Source organism: Hyla sarda, chromosome 1 (assembly GCF_029499605.1).
Source record: "Hyla sarda isolate aHylSar1 chromosome 1, aHylSar1.hap1, whole genome shotgun sequence".
In the NCBI taxonomy this organism is placed as follows: domain Eukaryota; kingdom Metazoa; phylum Chordata; class Amphibia; order Anura; family Hylidae; genus Hyla; species Hyla sarda.
The window spans coordinates 213361866-213385017 of NC_079189.1; the positions used below are offsets into that span (position 1 = coordinate 213361866).

Genomic DNA, 23152 nt, shown 5'->3' on the forward strand with positions numbered 1-23152 from the left:
TTATCTCTTAAGTTACTATCCTATTGGACAGATTCTATCAGCAAATGACATTGTAACTGGAATGTCCTCCCTACAGTATTGGTTGCAGTTGAATCCCAATGTAAAATCTAACATTTTACAATGTTTTACAATTTTGTGGGTATCATAAGGGCAATTTAGACAATAAAATAAGGCTTGTAAAAGTTAGAAATATGTTTATGTTTAAATGGTGGTTCAATATAGCGAACACATATATCATTGTACAAAATCATCACACTATAAGTCCTACAAAGTCAGAACCAGTTGATTAACACTGGCAAAAAAATTATTCTGCCTTATGTACTTATTTTGTTATCAACCTTGTTATTCATTATTAGTAGCAGAACATTGAATTATTAAAAAATGTTTTTGTAGGTGCACACGGGTTCACACAGCATCAATGAAGAAAATCATTTTATTTGTTTGCCTCTTCAGTCTGGCCATTGGGTATCCGGTATGTAGAAATATACTGAAAAAATCACAAAGCAATGCATAACTCTCAAAAAAAAAAAAAAATAAACTAACATTAAAACACAAATTTTCCAAACAGATTTCAGATTCAGATTCGAATACCTCAGAAGATGTTGAGGTGAGTAATTTCCTTTAAAAACAAAGTTACAAAACAGTATTTAAAATTCTTAGTATTTTCTATTAATATTTCATTTAATAATCAATTCTTAAGGTAAATGTCCAACTATAAACATAGACACCTAAAGAGGTTCAGAGCTTTGTTTTTTCTGATACAGAGCTCAAAGCTCCATACACAAAGAGGTGCCTGTACACACTGTTTACTTTCAACTCAATGATAAAATAGTATGAAGTAAGCTGCTCAGCTCCCCCTAGTGGTGAATAGAGGCAGCCAGAACTTTTTCAAACTATAGCTGTGAGAATAATTGGCATGTATGTGCAGAAGATTTCAAAATCTGAATCCAAAAAGTAAAGTTTATCTAGATTTCATTTCAAAACTGTCTAGGGAGGTGTAAACATTGTCTAAAATAAATACCATGTGTGGCGCAGTACATGCCATTTATTTTGTATTACAATTCTGACATGTTTTTCTTAGTAAGTTTGTCCGATTTATAGTCATGTTTCTTCTACTATTTTACATGTTATTGCAGTATCTTTCTGTCTACAAGTCATCTGTCTGATATCAGTCTCCAATGTATCTTTCCTTTACAGTAAAAAATAATAGTATAATCTATTATGTTCACCTATCTATTACAGGGGAACAGCAAGTCATCAGAATCCAGCCTACAAAGCTCAGAACAACAGGTATGTAAACAATACTTAACAGTGGGGTCATACTTAGCCCATAGCGACCAATCACAGCTCAGCTTTAATTTTTTTAAATTGCTTTGGTAAAATGAAAGCGGAGTTGCAATTGGTTGCTATGGACAAAATCAGACCTTTTTTTTAAAATCTCAGATAGATTGATACATCTGGACCTGTGTGTTCTAGTGCCCTTTCTGCCATTTATGAAATTGATTAAAAATGAATATTCTGGAGAATTTATTTTCTTTAATACATATTTGAAACAAAGTTATATACCCATGTAATAAAACTTAACTCATTAGGAACTCAGCCCATTTTCACCTTAAAGGGGTTTTCCACCATAAGGGGATTTTAGCACGTACCTGGCAGGCAGTAATGGACATGCTTAGGAAGGATCTCCGCTTGACTTGGGGCTAAATGGCTATGTTGTGAGATTACCATAATACTGTGGCTAGCTTTTTGTGAACTGGTATTTCCTGTTTCAGTTTTCTTTTTTTGACTACAAATCCCACAATTCAATTTTCCTCCCTCCCACACATCAGCCATCCCACCCATTGAAACATAAATGAGCTGCATCCTTTGAAAAGACCTGTGGCTTTCAATCAGGGTGCCTACAGCTGTTACATTAGTTGCAGATTGATCTCTCTCCCACCAAGCGATCCCTCCAACCATTGAAGCAGACAGGCTCCCTGTCATCAGCTGACTAGTGAGTCAGGTCTTGGCCGCATTGCAACCTGGGAAAAATCTGAGACAACAGCCATTTTGTATGCTATTAAAAATAAATGTTGGAGTGAAAATCACAGAAGAATTGTGAGAAAACCGTCACACACAGCTGCAGACACTATATTATGAACTACACTAAATTAACAGCCCCTGGAATACCCCTGTAAGGACTCAGCCCTTTTTTGCAATTCTGACCACTTTCAATTTATGCATTAATAACTCTGGGATGCTTTTACTTTTCATTCTGATTCCGAGATTGTTTTTTCGTGACATATTCTACTTTATGTTAGTGGTACATTTTTGGCGATACTTGAATCATTTCTTGGTGAAAAATTCCCAAATTTGATGAAAATTTGAAAATTTAACATTTTTTTTTTTACTTTGAAGGTCTCTGCTTGTAAGGAAAATAGAAATTCCAAATAAATTCTATATTGATACATAAACAATATGTCTACTTAATGTTTGCATCATAAAGTTGACATGATTTTACTTTTAATATAAATCGGAATGTAGGTGCATAACTGTGGTAGATGTACAATGACATTGGCTATCCCTCAAAACTGATGAAAAATTTATACATTAGCCAGTATTTCCTTAAATGAAGGACATACCTGAGCCCGCACACCAACGCCAAGGTTTCTCAAGTGGCACGGGACCTCACACTTACCTACCTGTGCGTGATAAGCAAAACCAGGGGCCAGTGGGCAATTACAGCAGCATTAGATCCGTCTCATAGACTACTCCCAGGTCAACTCCAGTGTGGTTATACACATACAATGGGAGGAGGGAGACAGGCGATAAGCCTCAACCAAGTAGCACCTTAATGCTACCTATAGTGATGATAGAGGCGCATTAGTAAGTAATTTTTAAACAATTACAAAGGTGTGGCCTCACATGTTAGGAGATGCTAACCCCAAATGTCGATATGCATTTTTAATGGGGGGCAGATCCTACACTTGTGGTCCATTGCTATGGGCAATGCAGATGTTTTTTACTTTTTGAAGACATTAGAGGGCTTCAAATTATTGCAGCAATTTTCCAATTTCCCCATATGTGGACATCAAGTGCTCTCCTGGCACACTACAAGCATCAGAAGAGAAGGAGTCACATTTTTACTTTTGGAAAACAAATTTTGCTGAAATGTTTTTTGGGGGTGCATGTCACATTTAGGAAGCCCCTATGGTGCCAGAACAGAAAAAAAAAAAAAAAAAAAAACACCTGGCATACTATTTTGGAAACTACACCCCTCAAGAAACGTAACAAGGGGTACAGTGAGCCTTAACAACCAAATTCGACATTTTTACAAGGGGTAATAGGAGAAAAAGCCCCCAAAACTTGTAACCACAATTCTTGTGGTATGGAGTATGGAAATACCCCATATGTGGATGCAAAGTGCTCTGCTGGCGAACTACAATGCTCAGAAGAGGAGGAGCGCCATTGAGCTTTTGGGGAGAGAATTTGGTTGGAATAGAAGTCGGGGGCCTTGTGCGTTTACAAAGCCCCCATGGTGCCAGAACAGTGGACCACACCACATGTGATCCCATTTTGAAAACTACACCCCTCACAGAATTTAATAAGGGGTGCAGTGAGCATTTACACCCCACTGGCGTTTGACAGATCTTTGGAACTGTGGGCTGTGCAAATGAAAAATTACATTTTTCATTTTCACGGACCACTGTTCCAAAAATCTGTCAGACACCTGTGAGATTTGAATGCTCACTGCCCCCCCTTATTACATTCCGTGAGGGGTGTAGTTTCCAAAATGGGGTAACATTTGGGGGGGGGGGCTTTCTCTGTTCTGGCACCATGGGGGCTTTGTAAACACACATTGCCTTTCAACAAATTTTCTCTCATAAAAACCTGATGGCGCATTGTAGTTAGCCCGCTGAGCACTTTACATTCACATATGGGGTATGTTCTTACTCAGAACAAATAGGGTTATTGGGCGGGGGGCTTTTTTTCAATTTTCCCTTGTGAAAATGAAAAATTTGGGGTAACACACTTTTTTCATTTTCCCATCCAATTTCAATGAAAATTTGTCAAATGCCTGTAGGGTGTTAAGGCTCACTATACCCCTTGTTACATTACGTAAGGGATGTAGTTTCCAAAATGGGGTCACACGTGGTGGTGCGGCATGCCCAAACAGAAAACAGATGTCTGAGCATGGTGGGAGTTGTAGTTTTGCAACATCTGGAGGTCTACAGTTTAGAGACCACTGTATAGTCGCCGCATCTCATTGGCGCCGCACCACCAGGGACCTGCCGCCGCACCTGGGACCTCCCATCGCTGATGGTAAGCGACCTACGACGGCACCGGTTGCAGGACAGTTCCCCCACTCTGCCCGGACTACCGTGCATGGGCAGAGTGGGGGAAACCGAACTTTAACCCCCCCCCCCGCCCCCCGATCTGCTATTGGTCGGCCACTTCTGACTGACCAATAGCAGGGATAGGAGGGGTGGCACCCCTGCCACTTCACTCCTATCCCTTCAGGTGGATCGGGGGTGTCTTGGACAGCCCAGATCCCCCTTATTTTCTGGGACACCGGAGACCCAGACGTGGTTAATGGGGAAAAAAATGAAATTTATTTTTACAGGTTGTAAAAATCGGGGCTGTTGTATGGTAGACAACGTAACAGCTGACATGGGGTTCTCTACTGCGACCAATTTATATTGGGAACTGCAGGGCTGTGCATGCCCTGGTCCCCACTTGCTTGCTCTGTTCAATTGCTGATTTGCCCACAGCTCTGCATTAGAATATACAGTACTCGGGAGGCTCGGTGTCACTAGTGCTGTGTCCGCGGTGACGTGGTAATATTTTCATCGACCCCCATACTGTCTGTGCACTGACATACATTCACTTGGAAGGCATTCATTCAAAGCAAAAAGACACAGCTACATTTTGTATGGTAGGGAATTTCAACTTTCTGAGTCTCCAAAAACGTTTATTCCAATAGTCACATAGCACTAAATCAATGCCCCATGCACGAGCATTTATATCTGATAGATGGCTTCCAACCTTCGGTGTTTCTTCACACACAACTGTATCATTCAAAATGATGAGAAAAGGTTAAGGCTTGTGTAGTACTCTTTCTATTAAAGTATATGGGAGTTATAGGAAGCCGATGAGTTCAGATGTTTATGTAACTTTCATGTGTTACCAGAGCTGCATACTGCAGTCTCTATTAAAATCAGAATACCTCTTTATTAGGGATGAGCGAATCGAATCTGACGAATCCAAACAAATCCAACAAATGCGAATATCGCCGCAATTCTATTGCGCAAATCGCTTCATTAAACTCCATTTAGTGCGGTCCAGGCTCCAGGGCATCTAAAAGGGCGGATCCACATGTGAGGATATGGGGCAAGGAATCCTGGGAAGTCAGGAACAAGGGTAGATGAGATGACCCTGAATTACATGCAGCATGCAGCCTATCAGCAGCCACCCCTGTGATGTCACAGCCCTATATAATCGGCAGCCATCTTGCATTCTATTGCAGAGAGAGAGGGACAGAGAGCAGTATGTGTTGCACAGAAAAGCTTTTTCACAGAAGCGATTCCCCTCAAGCCCAGATCCAGCCTAGAAGCACTGAGAGAAGGGAGTGAGATTGAGAGAGAAAGTGCCATTTTGGGTGTAGTACACAGCGACTGAGTGCTACAACACTGGTGTGTACAATAATTGAAAAGCTAATAGTAGCCAGCCAGTTAGGGTGAGAAGAGCACTAAAAGTGCATTGTCCTCGATTAAGTGTTAAGCCTATCAGGCTGTATTTGTGCAAGGGGCTGGAGGATTTCCGCCCCTAAACTACTAGGCGGGGCATATAGGTGTTGTGGGTGGGGGTAGGCGTATATAACGCTCTTACTGGTGGGGCGTACGTGATGTTTTTGCGGATGTGTTATGGTCTGGAGTTTGAATTTCCCGCCAGTTTTTTCAAGCCGGAGTTTCGATTTCATGCAGAGAACGGGTGGTGTAGTCAGCGATCAGGGGCCGTCTCTGGGCGGAATGCTCTGCTGCTGCCACCTGTGGTGGTAAGGGCCGCAGTACGGTAAAAGGTGTTTGGGTACAATGCCTGATTGTGTCTGTGTCCCCGCCAGCTTCCCTGGGGCTCTGCGTGGCTGCCTGGCTCTCGGGTATCGTGGGAAGCTGAGGCAGGGGGGTATGGGCGTGGCTGCGGCTATGTCTGTTGGGGCTTGTAGTTTGGCAAGGTGCATGTGGTTTTAGTGTGTTTTCGTTACATATGGTCATAGTATTTACACAGTGAACACTCATAGTATTTAGATATGGTGCATACGGTCACAGTTTTATAGTGTTGTTTACAGTACATACATTCATAGTGTTAAATGCAGTGTGTACAGTTATAGTGTTGTAAACAGTAGATACACTCATAGTGTTATATGCAGTGCATACAGGTATAGTGTTGTATACAGTACATATGTTCATAGTGCTAAATGCAGTGTGTACAGTTATAGTGTTGTATACAGTACATACAATCAAAGTGTTATATGCAGTGCATACAGTTATAGTGTTGCATACAATACATACGCTCATAGTGTTATATGCAGTACACACCGTTATAGTGTTGTATAGAGCACATACGCTCATAGTTTTATATGCAGCGCGTACAGTTATAGTGTTGTATACAGTTCATACACTCATAGTGTTCTATGCAGTGCGTACAGTTAGTGTTGTATACAGTACATACGCTCATAGTGTTATATGCAGTATGTACAGTTATAGTGTTGTACACAGTACATATGCTTACAGTGTTACATACAGTGCATACAGTTATAGTGTTGTATACAGTACATACACTCATAGTGTTATATGAAGTGCATACAGTTATAGTGTTGTATACAGTTCATACTCTCATAGTGTTATAGTCATAGTGTTGTTTGCAGTTCATACACTCATAGTGTTATATGCAGTGTGTACAGTTATAGTATTTTATACAGTAAATATGCTCAGTTTTTTATGCAGTGCGTACAGTTATAGTGTATACAGTACATACACTCAGTGTTATATGACGTGCGTACAGTTATAGTGTTGTATACAGTTCATACTCTCATAATGTTATATGCAGTGGGTACAGTTATAGTGTTGTATACAGTACATACACTCCTGGTGTTATATGCAGTGCGTACAGTTATAGTGCTGTATACAGTACATACGCTCATAGTGTTATATGCAGTACGTACAGTTAGTGTTGTATACTGTACATACACTCATACTGTTATATGCAGTGCGTACAGTTATAGTGTTATATACAGTACATACGCTCATAGTTTTATATGCAGCGCGAACAGTTATAGTGTTGTATACAGTTCATACAATCATAGTGTTCTATGCAGTGCATACAGTTAGTGTTGTATACAGTACATACGCTCATAGTGTTATATGCAGTATGTACAGTTATAGTGTTGTATACAGTACATATGCTTATAGTGTTACATGCAGTACATACAGTTATGGTGTTGTATACAGTACATACACTCATCATGTTATATGCAGTGCGTACAGTTAGTGTTGTATACAGTACATACGCTCATCGTGTTATGTGCAGCGCGTATAGTTATATTGTTGTATACAGTTCATACACTCAGTGTTCTATGCAGTGCATACAGTTAGTGTTGTATACAGTACATACGATTGTTATATGCAGATTGTTATATGCAGTGTGTACAGTTATAGCGTTGTATACAGTACATATGCTCATAGTGTTATATGCAGTGCGTACAGTTATAGCATTGTATACAGTACATATGCTCAGTGTTATATGCAGTGCCTACAGTTATAGTGTTGTATACAGTACATACGCTCATAGTGTTATATGCAGCGCGTACAGTTGTAGTGTGGTATACAGTACATACGCTCATAGTGTTATATGCAGTGCTTACAGTTACAGTGTTGTATACAGTACATACACTCATAGTGTTATATGCAGTTCATACGGTTATAGTGTTATATGTGATACATGCGGTATCGTATTTACGTACATCTACATAGTGTACCATTTTGTTCCTGTTAAAGTCTTAAGGGCCTAATTACTGTGAAAGGCAAGGCAAAAGTACACACCGGCTGGTGTTGTAGACAAATACTGTTTTAAGCGTACTGGAGTGCATTGTACTCCCTCATAAGTGCATACCACATACGTACATCTAAGTGGTGTACCATTTTCTTCCTGGTAAAGTCTCAAGGGCCTAGTTAATGTGAAAGGCCAGCCAAAAGTACACACCTGCTGCTGTTGTAGACAAATACTGTTTTAAGTGTACTGGAGTGCATTGTACACCCCTCATGAGTGCATACCACATACGTACATCTAAGTGGTGTACGATTTTGTTCCTGTTAAAGTCTTAAGGGCCTAGTTACTGTGAAAGTCCAGGCAAAAGTACTCACCTGCTGCTGTTCTAGACAAATACTGTTTTAAGCGCAGTGGCGTGTATTGTACTCCCCTTATATACACAGTAAGCATGTCAGGCAGAGAAGTGCTAGGACATGCACAGCGGAGTGTCAAAGGCCTAAATTCATCAGGCGCAGGCAGAGGTCACAGCAGACTAGGGGTGAGTGGCAGCAGGAGTCGCAGCGATAGGCCTGAGCTCCCGGTATCAGCAAGTGGTCGTGTCTCAACCAGCAACCCATCTGCTGTCATTGACTGGTTAACTCACTCATCCACTTCATCACAAGTGACATCTGACACCCCCTTCAACAGTTGGTGGGTTCCTCAGAAACAACCATCAGTTGGCATTGCCCAGGAGCAGTCCCTGTCCTCCAATTGCCTCTGTCCTATGCTGTTCCCTCCCCCATAGAATTATCCAATGCTGTGGGATCAGCTCCACTTTTTAGTCAGGACAATCGACTAGAGGACAGTCAGCAGCTACTGCCCAGCCAAGAAGTGGAGGAGACATCCCCCGCTTCCTTTGCTAGGTGGGCAAGTAGTGATGAGGAGAGTGGCATGGTAGGTGGAGTTGGGAGTGTTCTGAAGCAGACACTGTTGAGGAACCTGAGGAGGACATCAGTGACATGCTGACATGACTCGATGATGATAAAGCCGATCGCACTTGGGAGCCGGTGCAGAAAGAAAAGAGGGTGGCAAGTTGCATGTGAGGCAGCAGTTGAGCCAGCAAGGTGGTAGCCAGCAAGGTGGTAGCATGGTTGTAAGTCAGCATGGTGGCAGCAGTGGGAAGTCTGGAGCCAAACATGCCTGGGGTAGACCATCTGCTTCGCGGCAGCCTGCCCGGTAGGTATCCAGAGTATGTTAACATGGCCACATGCAATTTAAAAAAATATCTTTAATCTTTTCAATTGTGAGGCCCTTTGGTCTGGTCAGGCTGCTGCCACCTCCAGGCTGTGTCATTCTGTCACCATATGTCTCCTCTTGCTGCTGCCACCTCCAGGCTGTGTCATTGTGCTGCCATGTGGTCTCCTCATGCTGCTGGGACATTACCTAAAAAAATTTATGGTAATCTATTTAAAATCTACAATTTAAATTTGAAAATATATCTTTAATCTTTTCAATTGTGAAGCCCTATGGCCTCCTCTTGCTGCCGCCACCTCCAGGCTTGGTTATTCTACCACTATATGATCTCCTTATGCTCCTGCCACCTCCAGGCTGTGTCATTGTGCTACCATGTGGTCTGCTCATGCTGTTGGCACATTACATAAAAAGTTTAAATAATAAATAATTTTAATTAAGTTTAATGAATTAATTTTCATTTGAATTCATTTTAATTAAGAATTTTGATAAAAATGCCCCTCCAGCATACCATGTGTGCAGGGCACGGCGGTGTCACGCTGTTCTTCCCATGGTTTGCCTTGGCGAACAGAGTCACACAGGGGAGGAACTGCTAAAAGTAATTCATCAAGAAATCGAATTATGGCTTACTCCACAAAAACTGGAAATGGGAACCATAGTGACCGACAATGGGAAGAACATCTTGTCTGCACTGTTTCAAGGAAGCCTGAGCCATGCGCCCTGCATGGCACATGTGTTCAATCTGGTTGTCAAGCAATTCCTGAAGTGTTACCCCCATCTTTAAGACATCCTAACAATGGGAAGAAAACTTAGCATGCACTTCAGCCACTCATACACCGCAATGCACACCCTCCTTGAGCTGCAGCATCAGAACGGCATCCCCCAACATAGTCTGATTTGTGACATTTCCACACGTTGGAATTCCACCCTCCAAATGTTGGGCCGACTATACGAACAGAGAAAAGCCATCACCGATTTCTTGATGATCCAAGCGGATAGGAGGGACTCCCCTGTGTAACTTCAATGTCAACCAGTGTCAGCTCATACTTGACACCTTCCGTTTGCTCAGGCCCTTTGATGAAGCTGCATTATTAGTCAGTTGCCAGGATTACATGATGAAGTACGTCATTCCACTGCTTCATATCCTCAACACGTGTTGGAAACGATGGCTGGTCAGGGCACTGAAGACATGGCGCCTACATCTCACGGCCACATGAGCCCTGTGGGGCTGAACTGGAGGGAAGGGAACAGTGGAGCACAGGCAAAGTTTTGCGAAATGGGTGGTTTTTATAGTCATCTGACAGGAGAGGAGGAGCAGGAGCAAGCTGTGGAGTTACAGGATGATGAGGAAGACGAGACAGAGGACCCAGACACACTGTGGCCATGTGATCTCCTCATGCTACTGGCACATTAAATGAAACCTAATCTTAATCTTTTTAAAAGCTTAAATTCAAATTTTCCAAAATATCTTTAATCCTTTCAATTGTGAGGCCTTATGGTCTCGTCAGGCTATTGCCACCTCCAGGCTGGGTTGTTCTTCCACTATATGGTCACCTCTTGCTACTGCCAATTCCAGGCTGTGTCATTCTGCCAGATTATGGTCTCCTCATGCTGCTGCCACCTCCAGGCTGTGTCGTTGTGCCGCCACATGGTCTCCTTATGCGGTTGGCACCTTAAATTAAATGTTAATCCATCTAAAATCTTCAATTTAAATTTTCAAAAATATCTTTAATCTTTTCTATTGTGAGGCCTTATGGTATCGTTGGGCTGCTGCCACCTCTAGGTTCTGTCATTGAGCTACCATGTGACTCCTTGTTATATTGGATTTTGTGGTCATACAGTATTAGTTCAAAGTAAACGCTTTGAGCACCCAGGACATTAACCTCTTAAGGATGCAGGGCATACCTGTACACCTTGCGCCCGGTCCCGGTCTATAACGCGGGGTCATGTCCTGACCCCGCTTCAGAGTGGGTCGGTCCTGGTGGCTAGTGAAAGCCGGGACCCTGGGCTAATAGCATGTGGCATCGATCGTTGTGCCTCCACTATTAAACCTTTAGTCTAAAGTAACAAAAATACACTCCCGGCAGCTCAGTCGGGCTGATCGGGACCATTGCGGTGAAATTGCGATGTCCCGATCAGCTAGAATGCAAGCGGAAGGTCCGTTACCTACCTCCGATGTGTCCGATCGGCAATTGATTGCTCCAAGCCTGAAATCCAGGCTTGAGCAATCGACCACTGATAACACTGATCATTGCCATGTTAATGCATGGCAGTGATCTGTGTAGAAGATCAGTGTGTGCAGTGTTATAGCCACTAGAGGGGGCTATAACATTGCAAAAAAAAAAGTGTGAAAAAAAGTTAATGAAGATCATATAACCCCTACTCTAATAAAAGTAAAAATCATTCCCCTTTTTCCCATTTAAAAAAAAACCGATGTAAATAAAAATAAACATATGGGGTATCGCGGCGTGCAGAAATGTCCAAACTATAAAGATTTATCATTAATTAAACTGCACAGTCAATGTCGTATGCACAAAAAAATTATAAAATAGCGTATTTTTGGTCACTTTTTATATCATGAAAAAATGAATAAAAACCGATCAAAAAGTCCGATCAGTAAAAAAAAAATGTGCAAAAAATAAACCCTCATATCGCCCCGTACATGGAAAAATAAAAAGTTATAGGGTCCAAAGATGACAATTTTAAACATATTCATTTTCATGCATGTAGTTCAGATTTTTTCCAGAAGACAAAATCAAACCTATATAATCAGAGTATCATTTTAATAGTATGCACCTATAAAATAAAGAAAAGATGTAATTTTTACCAAAAAATGCACTGCGTAGAAACGGAAGCCTCAATAGAGATGAGCGAATCAAATCGGACAAATCACATTTTTTTAAAGTTCACTCCTCTCTAGTCGTTGTCATATATTACCTCTGGAATTACCACAAGAATCCAATAAAATAGGTTGGAGCGATAACAATGAACCATAACTGATTAAATGAAACATTTGCTGTTCCACACAGTCGGGGTGAGTGAGTAAGACAGTAGCTGGCAGGCAGGGGCTGGAAGAGGTGGTAGCTCGCCTCGTGGTGGACTGCTCGATGCTCTCCAGAATGGGTACTCAAAAAATTCAAATAAATTCAAATTAAATAAAAAAAATTACATTATAAAATCTCTTTAATCTCTTCAATTGTGACGCTATATGGTCTCCCTGCTGCCACAGCCAGACGCTCTGCAGCAGTGATTCTAATAGAGATGCCTGTAATCTGCATGTCATACTGAATGACAGTATTATTTCACTAACACAGCACACTCCATATGCGTGTTATGATGAGACAAAGTGTTATATACCCCTATTGAGGCTCTCTGAAGCCCGGAAATAGCCATTTTTAATAGCGATTTGCTATAAATTTGCGATTTGCAAAAAAAAATTTTTCAAAAATTCGCTCATCTCTACTCTTTATGTTGTGCAGAGCTATAATGTTTGTGTTCCTAAAATGTTTTATTGCATTTTTTAGCATGATTCAAGCGAAGAAGTTGCTCATCATCACAATGAAGAGGTTAGCGGAGGACAACATGAAGATAATGGTGATCAACATCCCCTTCTAGGTGCTATTGATAGCATAGATGTTGAGGAGCAACTACTAAGTGTGGATGATGGAGATAAGCATGAAGATGACAGTGCTGTATCTGCTGTCCTAGAGGAGGAAAACGTGGAAGAGGTATTAAAGGAAAGCAGGGAACATCCTAATGGTAGTGAAGAAGATGATGAACATGATGATGATGAATCTGGAAGCCATGAGAACAAGTTTGACAAGTCTCCTGTAAGTAAACATTAAAGGGTACTCCGGGGGTTAAGATTTTTGGCTATATTGCATCTTCTTTTACTGTTCATGTTTTTTGCAATTGACATGTATTATATATTTGTGTAGCATGTGTCTTTTTTCTTACCTGTTTGTGGGCCAGGAAGTTCTGTAGTTTTGTGTTGGATCTCTGACTGTTGTCCACAGGTTAGGATTAGGCTGTGGACAAGATGTCATGTTTTTTTTTTTTCTCTGTTCTTTCAAAACTGCATGAAAGATAAGCCCCGCCCCCTCATCTCCCCCTCCAGGTGGTCACAGGTGTGCATGAGAGCAAGAAGCTCCTACACAGCGCCTCATCTCCCCTCCCCCTGCTTTGTCTTCTGAGGACGCAGGTCTGCACTGAAAGAAGACAGAGAAGATGTATGTGAAGGGATAACAAGGTGCACGGGCTGGGGATGTATGGACTGCAGGGGAATAAATCTCGGACTGGGGATGATTTCTGTGTGTGAAGGGGGGACGGGACTCCTGAATGACACATGCTGGGAGTTGTAGTCCCTGTTATGTGTGTGTATGCTAGTGTTTACAAACCAGTCTGCCTCCAGCTGTATCAAAACTACAACTCCCGGCATGCCTGGACAGACTTTGGGCATGCTGGGAGTTGTAGTTTTGCAACAGCTGGAGGCACACTGATTGGGAAACACTGGCCTAGCCTATTCAGTATATTACAAACAAAGTGCATTGTTTCCCAACCAGGGTGTCTTCAGCTGTATCAAAACTACAACTCCCAGCATGCCCGGACAGCTTTTGGCTGTTCGGGCATGCTGGTAGTAGTAGTTTTGCAACACCTGGAGGCACCCTGGTTGGGAAACACTGGTGTATGTCCTGTAGAGGTGTGGTGAACTACAACCCCCAGGAGACTACAGAGGCAGCATGCTGGTGTTATACCACAGACTGAAGACTTCTGAATGACACATGCTGGGAGTTATAGTCCCTTTTGTGTGTGTATGCCAGTGTATCCCAACCAAGGCTGATTATATTAGTGTGCTGTGTATAAAGGGGGCCGACCCGGGAAAAAAGTAGGGTGGGTAAAGGGCGGAACAAAAAAAAAAGGAGCCGTCCCAAAGCAGCAAGGCATGTGGCATGCTGGGATTTGTAGTTTTCAGCACAGCAAGAAACAGGAAATGGAAGCAAAGATAGGAAAACAAAGCTGAGAATAAAAAGACAACAAAGAGCGGAAATAGAGAAGGCTAAACAACAAGAATAGAAATGAAACAAAACAAATAGGGTAAGTCAAAAACGGAAAAACATGTTGACCACCGTAGTACCCCTTTAAGTGAATCCTCAGGAACCTTACTTATTAAGGCTCAGATAAACAAAGTATTTGATATTTCACTTACTGGTGATTTATTCATTTATACTTTATAATCATTCGGCTCTTGATATAATAGAAATTAGCAAGCATTTACGGTAATAGCAATCTACATCCCGACTTGCATATATTTTTTTAAAGCTCACAACTGAAAATGGCCTTCATGCCTATTTGCTAAACATGTAAAAAAAAGTTTTCTAAAACTAATGTTTAAAACTTCTAACTTGAAGTAAGGTCCAAATACGGTTAAAAGCCAGGAAGTTGCACATTAAGTTCCTATTTATTATTTTTCAATTACCAAAAATGTGTTCTCTATAGAGAAAATGAATAAGTATTTCTCTTAGAGAGAGGCACCACTTCTGGTGTATGGAGATTCAAAAAAGGCCATTAGCACTCCACAGGCTTTCTGGGAAAGGGAATATGCAAAGCAGGTCATCACATTCCCTGGTCATCAGCTTTAGCTCCAGTTACGGAATCTCAGATTCTTTGCATCTTCCCTTTCTCAGAAAGCCTGTGGAGTGCTAATGGCCTTTTTTGAATCTCCATACAACAGAGACTGCATTGAACACACCTTCCCTCTACAAAACCTTTTGCCCTCCCCCCGCTCAGTAAATAACAACAGACACCGTATTTTCTCTTTTAGTGGGCTGAGGTGGTGGTCACAGCTCCAATTTATTAAGTGATAAACAGCACTATAGCGTGCAACTCTAAATCAACACTGCATAGCAGCAACCATATAACAAAAAACGGTGATATTGACCTGTTCCACAGCCGTAGAGGAATGCCAACCGTTGGATCCCCGACGGGCATGACTGCCCACGGCATCTTCCATCTTCTAAGGTCATACCATTCCATGCCAGCTGTGACTAAAAGGAAGACAAACAGAACAAGAAAAACACAATACAGAAATAAGTACAAGAAGCAGAAAAATCGTAAACACCACGGGAGTAGACAAGCCTTCATTACGGCCACTAAAACGTAAATCACCTTTTTTTTTTTTTTTTTTAATATTTCCAATTTTTTTTTTTTTTTTTATATAAAAGGGGTGAACAAGCAAGCCCACACGCCGAACAATCGGAGCGCGGGCCTAAATAGACATAAATACAAGAAAACATTACAAATCATAACAAACCAAAAGGGGAGGGAGGGCGGGACGTCTCTCGTTGCTGGTGAGGTAAGAGGAGGGGAGGAAGCAGGAGAGTCTCCTATATCCCTTATGGGCGTAACTATACACCCAGTTCCCACCCCGACCTGTGGGAGGGCCCCAACCTTGTTCGGCACATGTTAACCCCCCAGTGTCCATACAGTCAGTGGGACCTATTCCTATTATCGGACAGGTCCCATCCAAGTGGTGCCTCTCTAAGACTTGTATTCATATAGACTTGAAAAAGGGGGCACATGCTCCTGAAACGTGTTGTAAGCGTCTTAATAAAACCTTTTTTATTTTAATCACGTTGTCCGCGGTTTGTCCCGGTTACCAGTGTGGTGCATGCCCCTTGGAAAACCCGTTTTTTGCCCGTTTTAACCTCTGGATACTCCAGTGACTCCAAGATTTGCCTCTCTCTATGAGGAATACTTATCCCTTTTGTCTAGTCAACAGTCCTCTCACCAGCCAGGCCAGAATGGGTCTTCAGATGGGTCCTCTTCCCTTCTGGGGAGAAGTCTGGCTTGGCATTAAATCCGGATCCGTTTCTGAGATTCCGTAACTGGAGCTAAAGTTGATGTCCAGGGAATGTGATGAGATACTTTGCATATTCCTGCTCTATAGACTAGAGCATATACCTACTAGCTATTTTTATCCCCACTGAGCTAAATGATTGTTACGCCGACCGCTCCGGGTCCCTGCTCCTCCCCGGAGCGCTTGCGGCGTTCCTCTCTCTGCAGCGCCCCGGTCAGACCCGCTGACCGGGAGCGCTGCACTGACATTGCCGGTGGGGATGCGATTCGCATAGCGGGACGCGCCCGCTCGCGAATCGCATCCCAAGTCACTTACCTGTCCCGGCCCCCGGCTGTCATGTCCTGGCGCACGCGGCTCCGCTCCTTAGGGCGCGCGCGCGCCAGCTCTCTAAGATTTAAAGGGCCAGTGCACCAATGATTGGTGCCTGGCCCAATTAGCCTAATTAGCTTCCACCTGCTCCCTGGCTATATTACCTCACTTCCCCTGCACTTCCTTGCCGGATCTTGTTGCCTTGTGCCAGTGAAAGCGTTTAGTGTTGTCCAAAGCCTGTGTTTCCAGATCTTCTGCTATCCATATTGACTACGAACCTTGCCGCCTGCCCCGATCTTCTGCTACGTCTGACCTTGCCTCTGCCTAGTCCTTCTGTCCCACGCCTTCTCAGCAGTCAGCGAGGTTGAGCTGTTGCTGGTGGATACGACCTGGTTGCTACCGCCGCAGCAAGGCCGTCCCGCTTTGCGGCGGGCTCTGGTGAATACCAGTAGCATCTTAGAACCGGTCCACCGACACGGTCCACGCCAATCCCTCGCTGACACAGAGGATCCACATCCAGCTAGCCGAATCGTGACAGTAGATCCGGCCATGGATCCCGCTGAGGTGTCGCTGCCGAGTCTCGCTGACCTCACCACGGTGGTCGCTCAGCAATCGCAGCAAATTTCCCAACAAGGACAGCAGCTGTCGCAGTTGACCGCCACGTTACAGCAACTTCTGCCACTGCTACAGCAGCAACCATCTCCTCCGCCAGCTCCTGCACCTCCTCCGCAGCAAGTGGCCGCTCCTAGCCTCCGCTTGTCCCTGCCGGACAAATTTGATGGGGACTCTAGACTCTGCCGTGGATTCTTATCTCAATGTTCCCTGCATATGGAGATGTTGTCGGACCAATTTCCTACAGAACGGTCTAAGGTGGCGTTCGTAGTGAGCCTTCTTTCTGGAAAGGCCTTGTCTTGGGCCACACCGCTCTGGGACCGCAATGATCCTGCCACAGTCCAGTCCTTCTTCGCTGAAGTCCGTAGTGTCTTCAAGGAACCAGCCCGAGCTTCTTCTGCCGAGACTGCCCTGCTGAACCTGGTCCAGGGTAATTTTTCAGTAGGCGAGTACGCCATCCGATTTCGTACTCTCGCTTCCGAATTATCTTGGAATAACGAGGCTCTCTGCGCGACCTTTAAAAAAGGCCTATCCAGTAACCACAAGGATGTGCTGGCCGCACGAGAGATTCCTGCCAACCTGCAAGAACTTATCCATTTGGCCACCCGCATTGACATGCGTTTTTCTGAGAGACACCAGGAGCTCCGCCAGGAAAAAGACCTTGATCTCTGGGCACCTCTCTCACAGTATCCTCTGCAATCTACCCCTGTGCCTCCCGCCGAGGAGGCTATGCAAGTGGATTGGTCTCGTCTGACCCACGAAGAAAGGACTCGCCGTAGGGATAACAATTTATGTCTGTGCTGCGCCAGTACCGAACACTTCTTGGTGGATTGCCCTATTCGTCCTCCACGTCTGGGAAACGCACGCACACACCCAGCTCACGTGGGTGTGGCGTCTCTTGGTACGAAATCTGCTTCTCCACGTCTCTCTGTGCCCGTGCGGATTTCTTTTTCTGCCAACTCCTCCCTCTCAGCCGTGGCCTGCTTGGACTCTGGTGCTTCTGGAAATTTTATTCTGGACTCTTTGGTGAATAAGTTCTGCATCCCAGTGACCCGTCTCGTCAAGCCGCTCTACATTTCTTCCGTCAACGGAGTGAAGTTGGACTGTACTGTGCATTACCGCACAGAACCTCTCTTAATGTGCATTGGACCCCATCACGAAAAGATCGAATTGTTCGTCCTTCCCAACTGTACCTCTGAAGTCCTCCTCGGTCTGCCATGGCTCCAGCATCATTCTCCCACCCTTGACTGGACCACCGGGGAGATCAAGAATTGGGGCCCTGCTTGCCATAAGAGATGCCTCACCTCTGCTCCCAGTCCCGTCTGTCGGGCCTCAGTTTCTCCTCCTGTGCCTAGTCTCCCCAAGGCCTATCAGGACTGTGCCGTGCCTCCTCATAGCCCCCGTCCTGATGACACCCTGCCCCGTGCCAAGCTTCACCCTCTGCCCTCCCTCCCCATTCCCACTCCTGCTGAACTGCCTGCCTTTGAGGAAACCTTACAATCGCTCCCAGTGTCCTCGTCCCATGTGAAGCAATTGCCGGACAAAAAAAGGGGGAGACCTAAGGGGGGGTACTGTTACGCCGAGCGCTCCGGGTCCCTGCTCCTCCCCGGAGCGCTTGCGGCGTTCCTCTCTCTGCAGCGCCCCGGTCAGACCCGCTGACCGGGAGCGCTGCACTGACATTGCCGGCGGGGATGCGATTCGCATAGCGGGACGCGCCCGCTCGCGAATTGCATCCCAAGTCACTTACCTGTCCCGGCCCCCGGCTGTCATGCCCTGGCACGCGCGGCTCCGCTCCTTAGGGCGCGCGCGCGCCAGCTCTCTAAGATTTAAAGGGCCAGTGCACCAATGATTGGTGCCTGGCCCAATTAGCCTAATTAGCTTCCACCTGCTCCCTGGCTATATTACCTCACTTCCCCTGCACTTCCTTGCCGGATCTTGTTGCCTTGTGCCAGTGAAAGCGTTTAGTGTTGTCCAAAGCATGTGTTTCCAGATCTTCTGCTATCCATATTGACTACGAACCTTGCCGCCTGCCCCGACCTTCTGCTACGTCTGACCTTGCCTCTGCCTAGTCCTTCTGTCCCACGCCTTCTCAGCAGTCAGCGAGGTTGAGCTGTTGCCGGTGGATACGACCTGGTTGCTACTGCCGCAGCAAGACCATCCCACTTTGCGGCGGGCTCTGGTGAATACCAGTAGCATCTTAGAACCGGTCCACCGACACGGTCCACGCCAATCCCTCGCTGACACAGAGGATCCAAATCCAGCTAGCCGAATCGTGACAATGATTCACAGAATTTCTAAAGATTTTATTTTTAATTAATTTTGCTAAAGATATACAAAATAATTTTGTCAATGTATTTTGGGTGGTTTATTGATTAAATTTGTATGGGGAAGAAATGTAGTAAACAACTTTAAACTCATAATGTTACACGTGAGAGAAAAGGCAATCATAGGTGTATGGGAGTGTTTTGATTGTCCCTGATGAAAGAAAGAGGGATTGGGTATGTTAGGTTTCAAGATGAGACAAGATGCCTTATCCTTTTCAACTTTTCCCAACTTTTTTGCAAACCATGTCTCTAAATTGGTACTTACACTCTTACACTGTGCCATGACATGTTTGTAGCAGTTAGCAGCATAGGGTGTGGTGATAGCTAGAGATGAGCAAAGTTACAGTACTTCGATTCTGCACAAACCTCGCGGCTCGGCAGTTGCTGACTTTAGCCTGCATAAATTAGTTCAGCTTTCAGGTGCTTTGGTGGGCTGGAAAAGGTGGATACAGTCTAGGATAGATAGGTGGATAGAGTGTCCTAGGACTGTATCCACCTTTTCCAGCCCACTTGAAAGCTGAACTAATTTATGCAGGCTAAAGTCAGCAACCGCCGAGCCGCGAGGTTCGGGCAGAATCGAAGTACTGTAACTTCACTCATCTCTAGTGATAGCCTTGGGGTATTTTTATAAAAAAAATTTAAGTGAAGGTTCTTAGCTGATTAACATTGAGGAACACTGATCTACAGCCTAGGAACATTTACTCTAGGGAGTACACACTAAAACTCTGACAGGTACTGTCCTATTAGTAGACTTGGGGTACTTTAATGTATTTTTTTTTTTGAGAAGTGGTTATTTGGTTAAGGAACTTTGAGTTATAGCCAGATACGCCATTATTGGCAAACTGGAACAATTACATAAATTCTGTGTTGAAATAACTTTAAAACAAATGAATGCGGATGGCTTTAGATAACTTTATTCTGTTATCTCATACAGGAAGTTCCAAAAAGTGAGGATCACTCAGATACTGCCCCTGAAAAACATAGAGGATCATGGAAACTCTCAAATGAGGCAATAAAGAAAAGCAGAGAAGATGCTGAAAATGACCAAGATGGAAAGATTCAAAGGGAGTCATCTCATGAAGATAACATAGGAAATGATGTTAATGAATTCAATGACAATGATCATGTAGACACTGATGATGATGATGATGATGACAAAGATGAGGATGGTGACTATGAAGACAATGTAACCATCAAAGCTGGAAACAGTAAGGAGGATAATCAGGACTGTGGAAACAGTAAAGAAAATAATTATGATATCAAAAGCAAACAAAAAAAAAGTCAGGAGCATAGCTTGGAAACAGACAGTGAAGAAATGCAAAATGATGATTCAAATGTATCATTAAATCATAACAGTGAATCCAGTGTAAACAGGGATATTACCATAAGTGTGATCTCCGAAAGAAGCAAAAAAGTGAAGACAGACAAGCAGATTACTGTCAGAAAAGGAGATGTTTCAACAAAAAATAACAGCAGAAACAATAAATACAACGGGCAAAACCTAATGTTAAGTGGTTATAAAACTGCCAAAACACCAAATTCTGAAGTATTGGATACTGCTGGAAATGTATTGGATAGCAAACATGATGAATCAAAAATATTGGATAGTGAATCAACTGAAGATATTAATTCTAAAGAAGAACCTGTCTCAAAAGAAAATAGCCATTCAAAGGAAGACATTCACTTAAAAGAGGATGTTCCCTCTGCAGAAGACATTCAATCCCCAGAAGATACTAATTCCCAAGAAGACAGTCACTCAAAAGAGGATGTTCCCCCTGCAGAAGACATTCAATCCCCAGAAGATACTCATTCACAAGAAGACAGTCACTCAAAAGAGGATGTTCCCTCAGCAGAAGACATTCAATCCCCAGAAGATACTGATTCACAAGAAGACAGTCACTCAAAAGAGGATGTTTCCCCTGCAAAAGACAAGCAATCCCCAGAAGATACTGATTCCCAAGAAGACAGTCACTCAAAAGAGGATGTTCCCTCTGCAGAAGACATTCAATCCCCAGAAGATATCCATTCACAAGAAGATAGTCACTCAAAAGAGGATGTTCCCCCTGCAGAAGACATTCAATCCCCAGAAGATATCCATTCACAAGAAGATAGTCAGTCACAAGAGGACTCAATAGAAAGCTCTCCCAAAGACGTACAGTCAAGGGAGTATACTCATTCACGTGAAGATACACATTTAACTAGCAGCAAACATTACAATGCTGCAAATGAGGATACAACCAAGTCTAAGGAATCGCCTGAAGAAATAATTCAATCGCAAGAAGATAGTCAATCAGAAGACGTTGAAAATAAGTCAAAAGAGCATGGCAGCCATAGTAATACCAAAGATATGCTGCAAATAAAACAAAAAGAAAAAGCAATGGAAAACAAGAGTAAAAGTTCATCTGTGGAAGATCAGGATAAGTTCAGGTCTACACAAGATAAAAGTGAATCCATAGAAGATGTTGATGGTAAAGAAATCTCCAAAGAAGATTCTGAAGATACAGACTCAGCAGAAAATGATAGGAAATTAGATGGCATTGCCACCAAAATAGAGCAAGACAGAAGCAGTGAGTCAACAGAAGTCAATAATTCCTTCAGACTGATGTCCGTTGTGTTAGGAAATAGTTCTTTAGATGACAGCAAATCTTCCAGTAAGTCAGCAGAGGTCAACACAGTTTCCAAAGAGAGCACTGTAGAAGATCATGACTCATCGGACAATGACGACCAAGAGAGCATATCAGCAGAAGACAATGAAAGCTCATCTAGAGAAACTAAAGAATCCATTGAGGTGAGGCCGAATAGTGAGTCCAGTGAGTCTGAAGATGTCAGTAAAGATTCTTCAAGTTCTGAATTTTATAGCAGAAGGTTAATGTTTGGTGTCTATCAACGGAAAGCCATTGGGAATGATAATGACTGCCAAGATGGATATTAGACCCAGGAACATAACCAGTTGAAACCTAGCTTATTTAACATATAACCAGTTTCTGCTTAAAAAGGATGTGTCTGGTAAATGGAACTGGAAGATAAAATGCCACCCTCTGATATATATAAGTTGTCTTTAAGATCTAGACGTTCTGTTACATCACAATATTGTAGAGTATAGTACAGTCAGATTAACGTTATGAATCTTTCCCTGCAAGACAAGACAGTGGAAGAAATATAAGCTAGGTATGCATTGGTGTATCCATAATTATACCTCAAAACAGTCTAATTTCTATTAGAAAGAACCCACAAAGCACTGGAAGAGCTTTCTTTTCAAGAATAGTCAAATATCTTAACTGTGCCTTTTAACTTAAAGAATTTTGTTGTGATAGATATTTAATTCTTAACTGCATTAACGGGGCTATATTTGTCCAATATATATGAACTGTCCATATTCCACCAACATTTTGTTTACAGTAAGATTATAGCAGACACACATGGTCAATGTTCCTTCTTTCATACTGTCATCCAGCAGAGTATCTACAATCAAAGCACAGGTAGTAAGACGGTTTAAGCAAAAAATAAAATAGTTTGGGGGTGGGGACGCTTTTTTGTAGTACCAGGGGAATAAAAATTTGGCATGTCTTGCTGCTTGGCCACTAGTTTAGACATAAGAATTAAATTCAGCTTTTTAAAAAGTAATTTAAAAAAAGTCAAAATTGAGAAACAAAAGTTGTTTCTATAGTATACATTGGGAGAATGTATAAATTTATTTGTGCCAATATTTTGGTGCAAAAAATTCACTAATTATGGTGCACGTGGGATTACCATGGTGGAATTGGAGCATTTCCCCACAAATGTATCATTTCTA

General features: G+C 43.1%; 1 protein-coding gene across 1 annotated transcript; it reads left to right on the forward strand.

Annotated features, from left to right (window-relative positions):
- Nucleotides 1-407: 407 nt before the first annotated feature.
- DSPP (dentin sialophosphoprotein) lies at nucleotides 408-22897 on the forward strand. The gene is made up of 5 exons (XM_056558178.1): nucleotides 408-472; nucleotides 569-607; nucleotides 1243-1290; nucleotides 12783-13088; nucleotides 20294-22897. Exons 1-5 carry the CDS (start codon nucleotides 419-421, stop codon nucleotides 22289-22291), a joined length of 2445 nt encoding a protein of 814 aa, XP_056414153.1. The 5' UTR covers nucleotides 408-418; the 3' UTR covers nucleotides 22292-22897.
- Nucleotides 22898-23152: the final 255 nt, after the last annotated feature.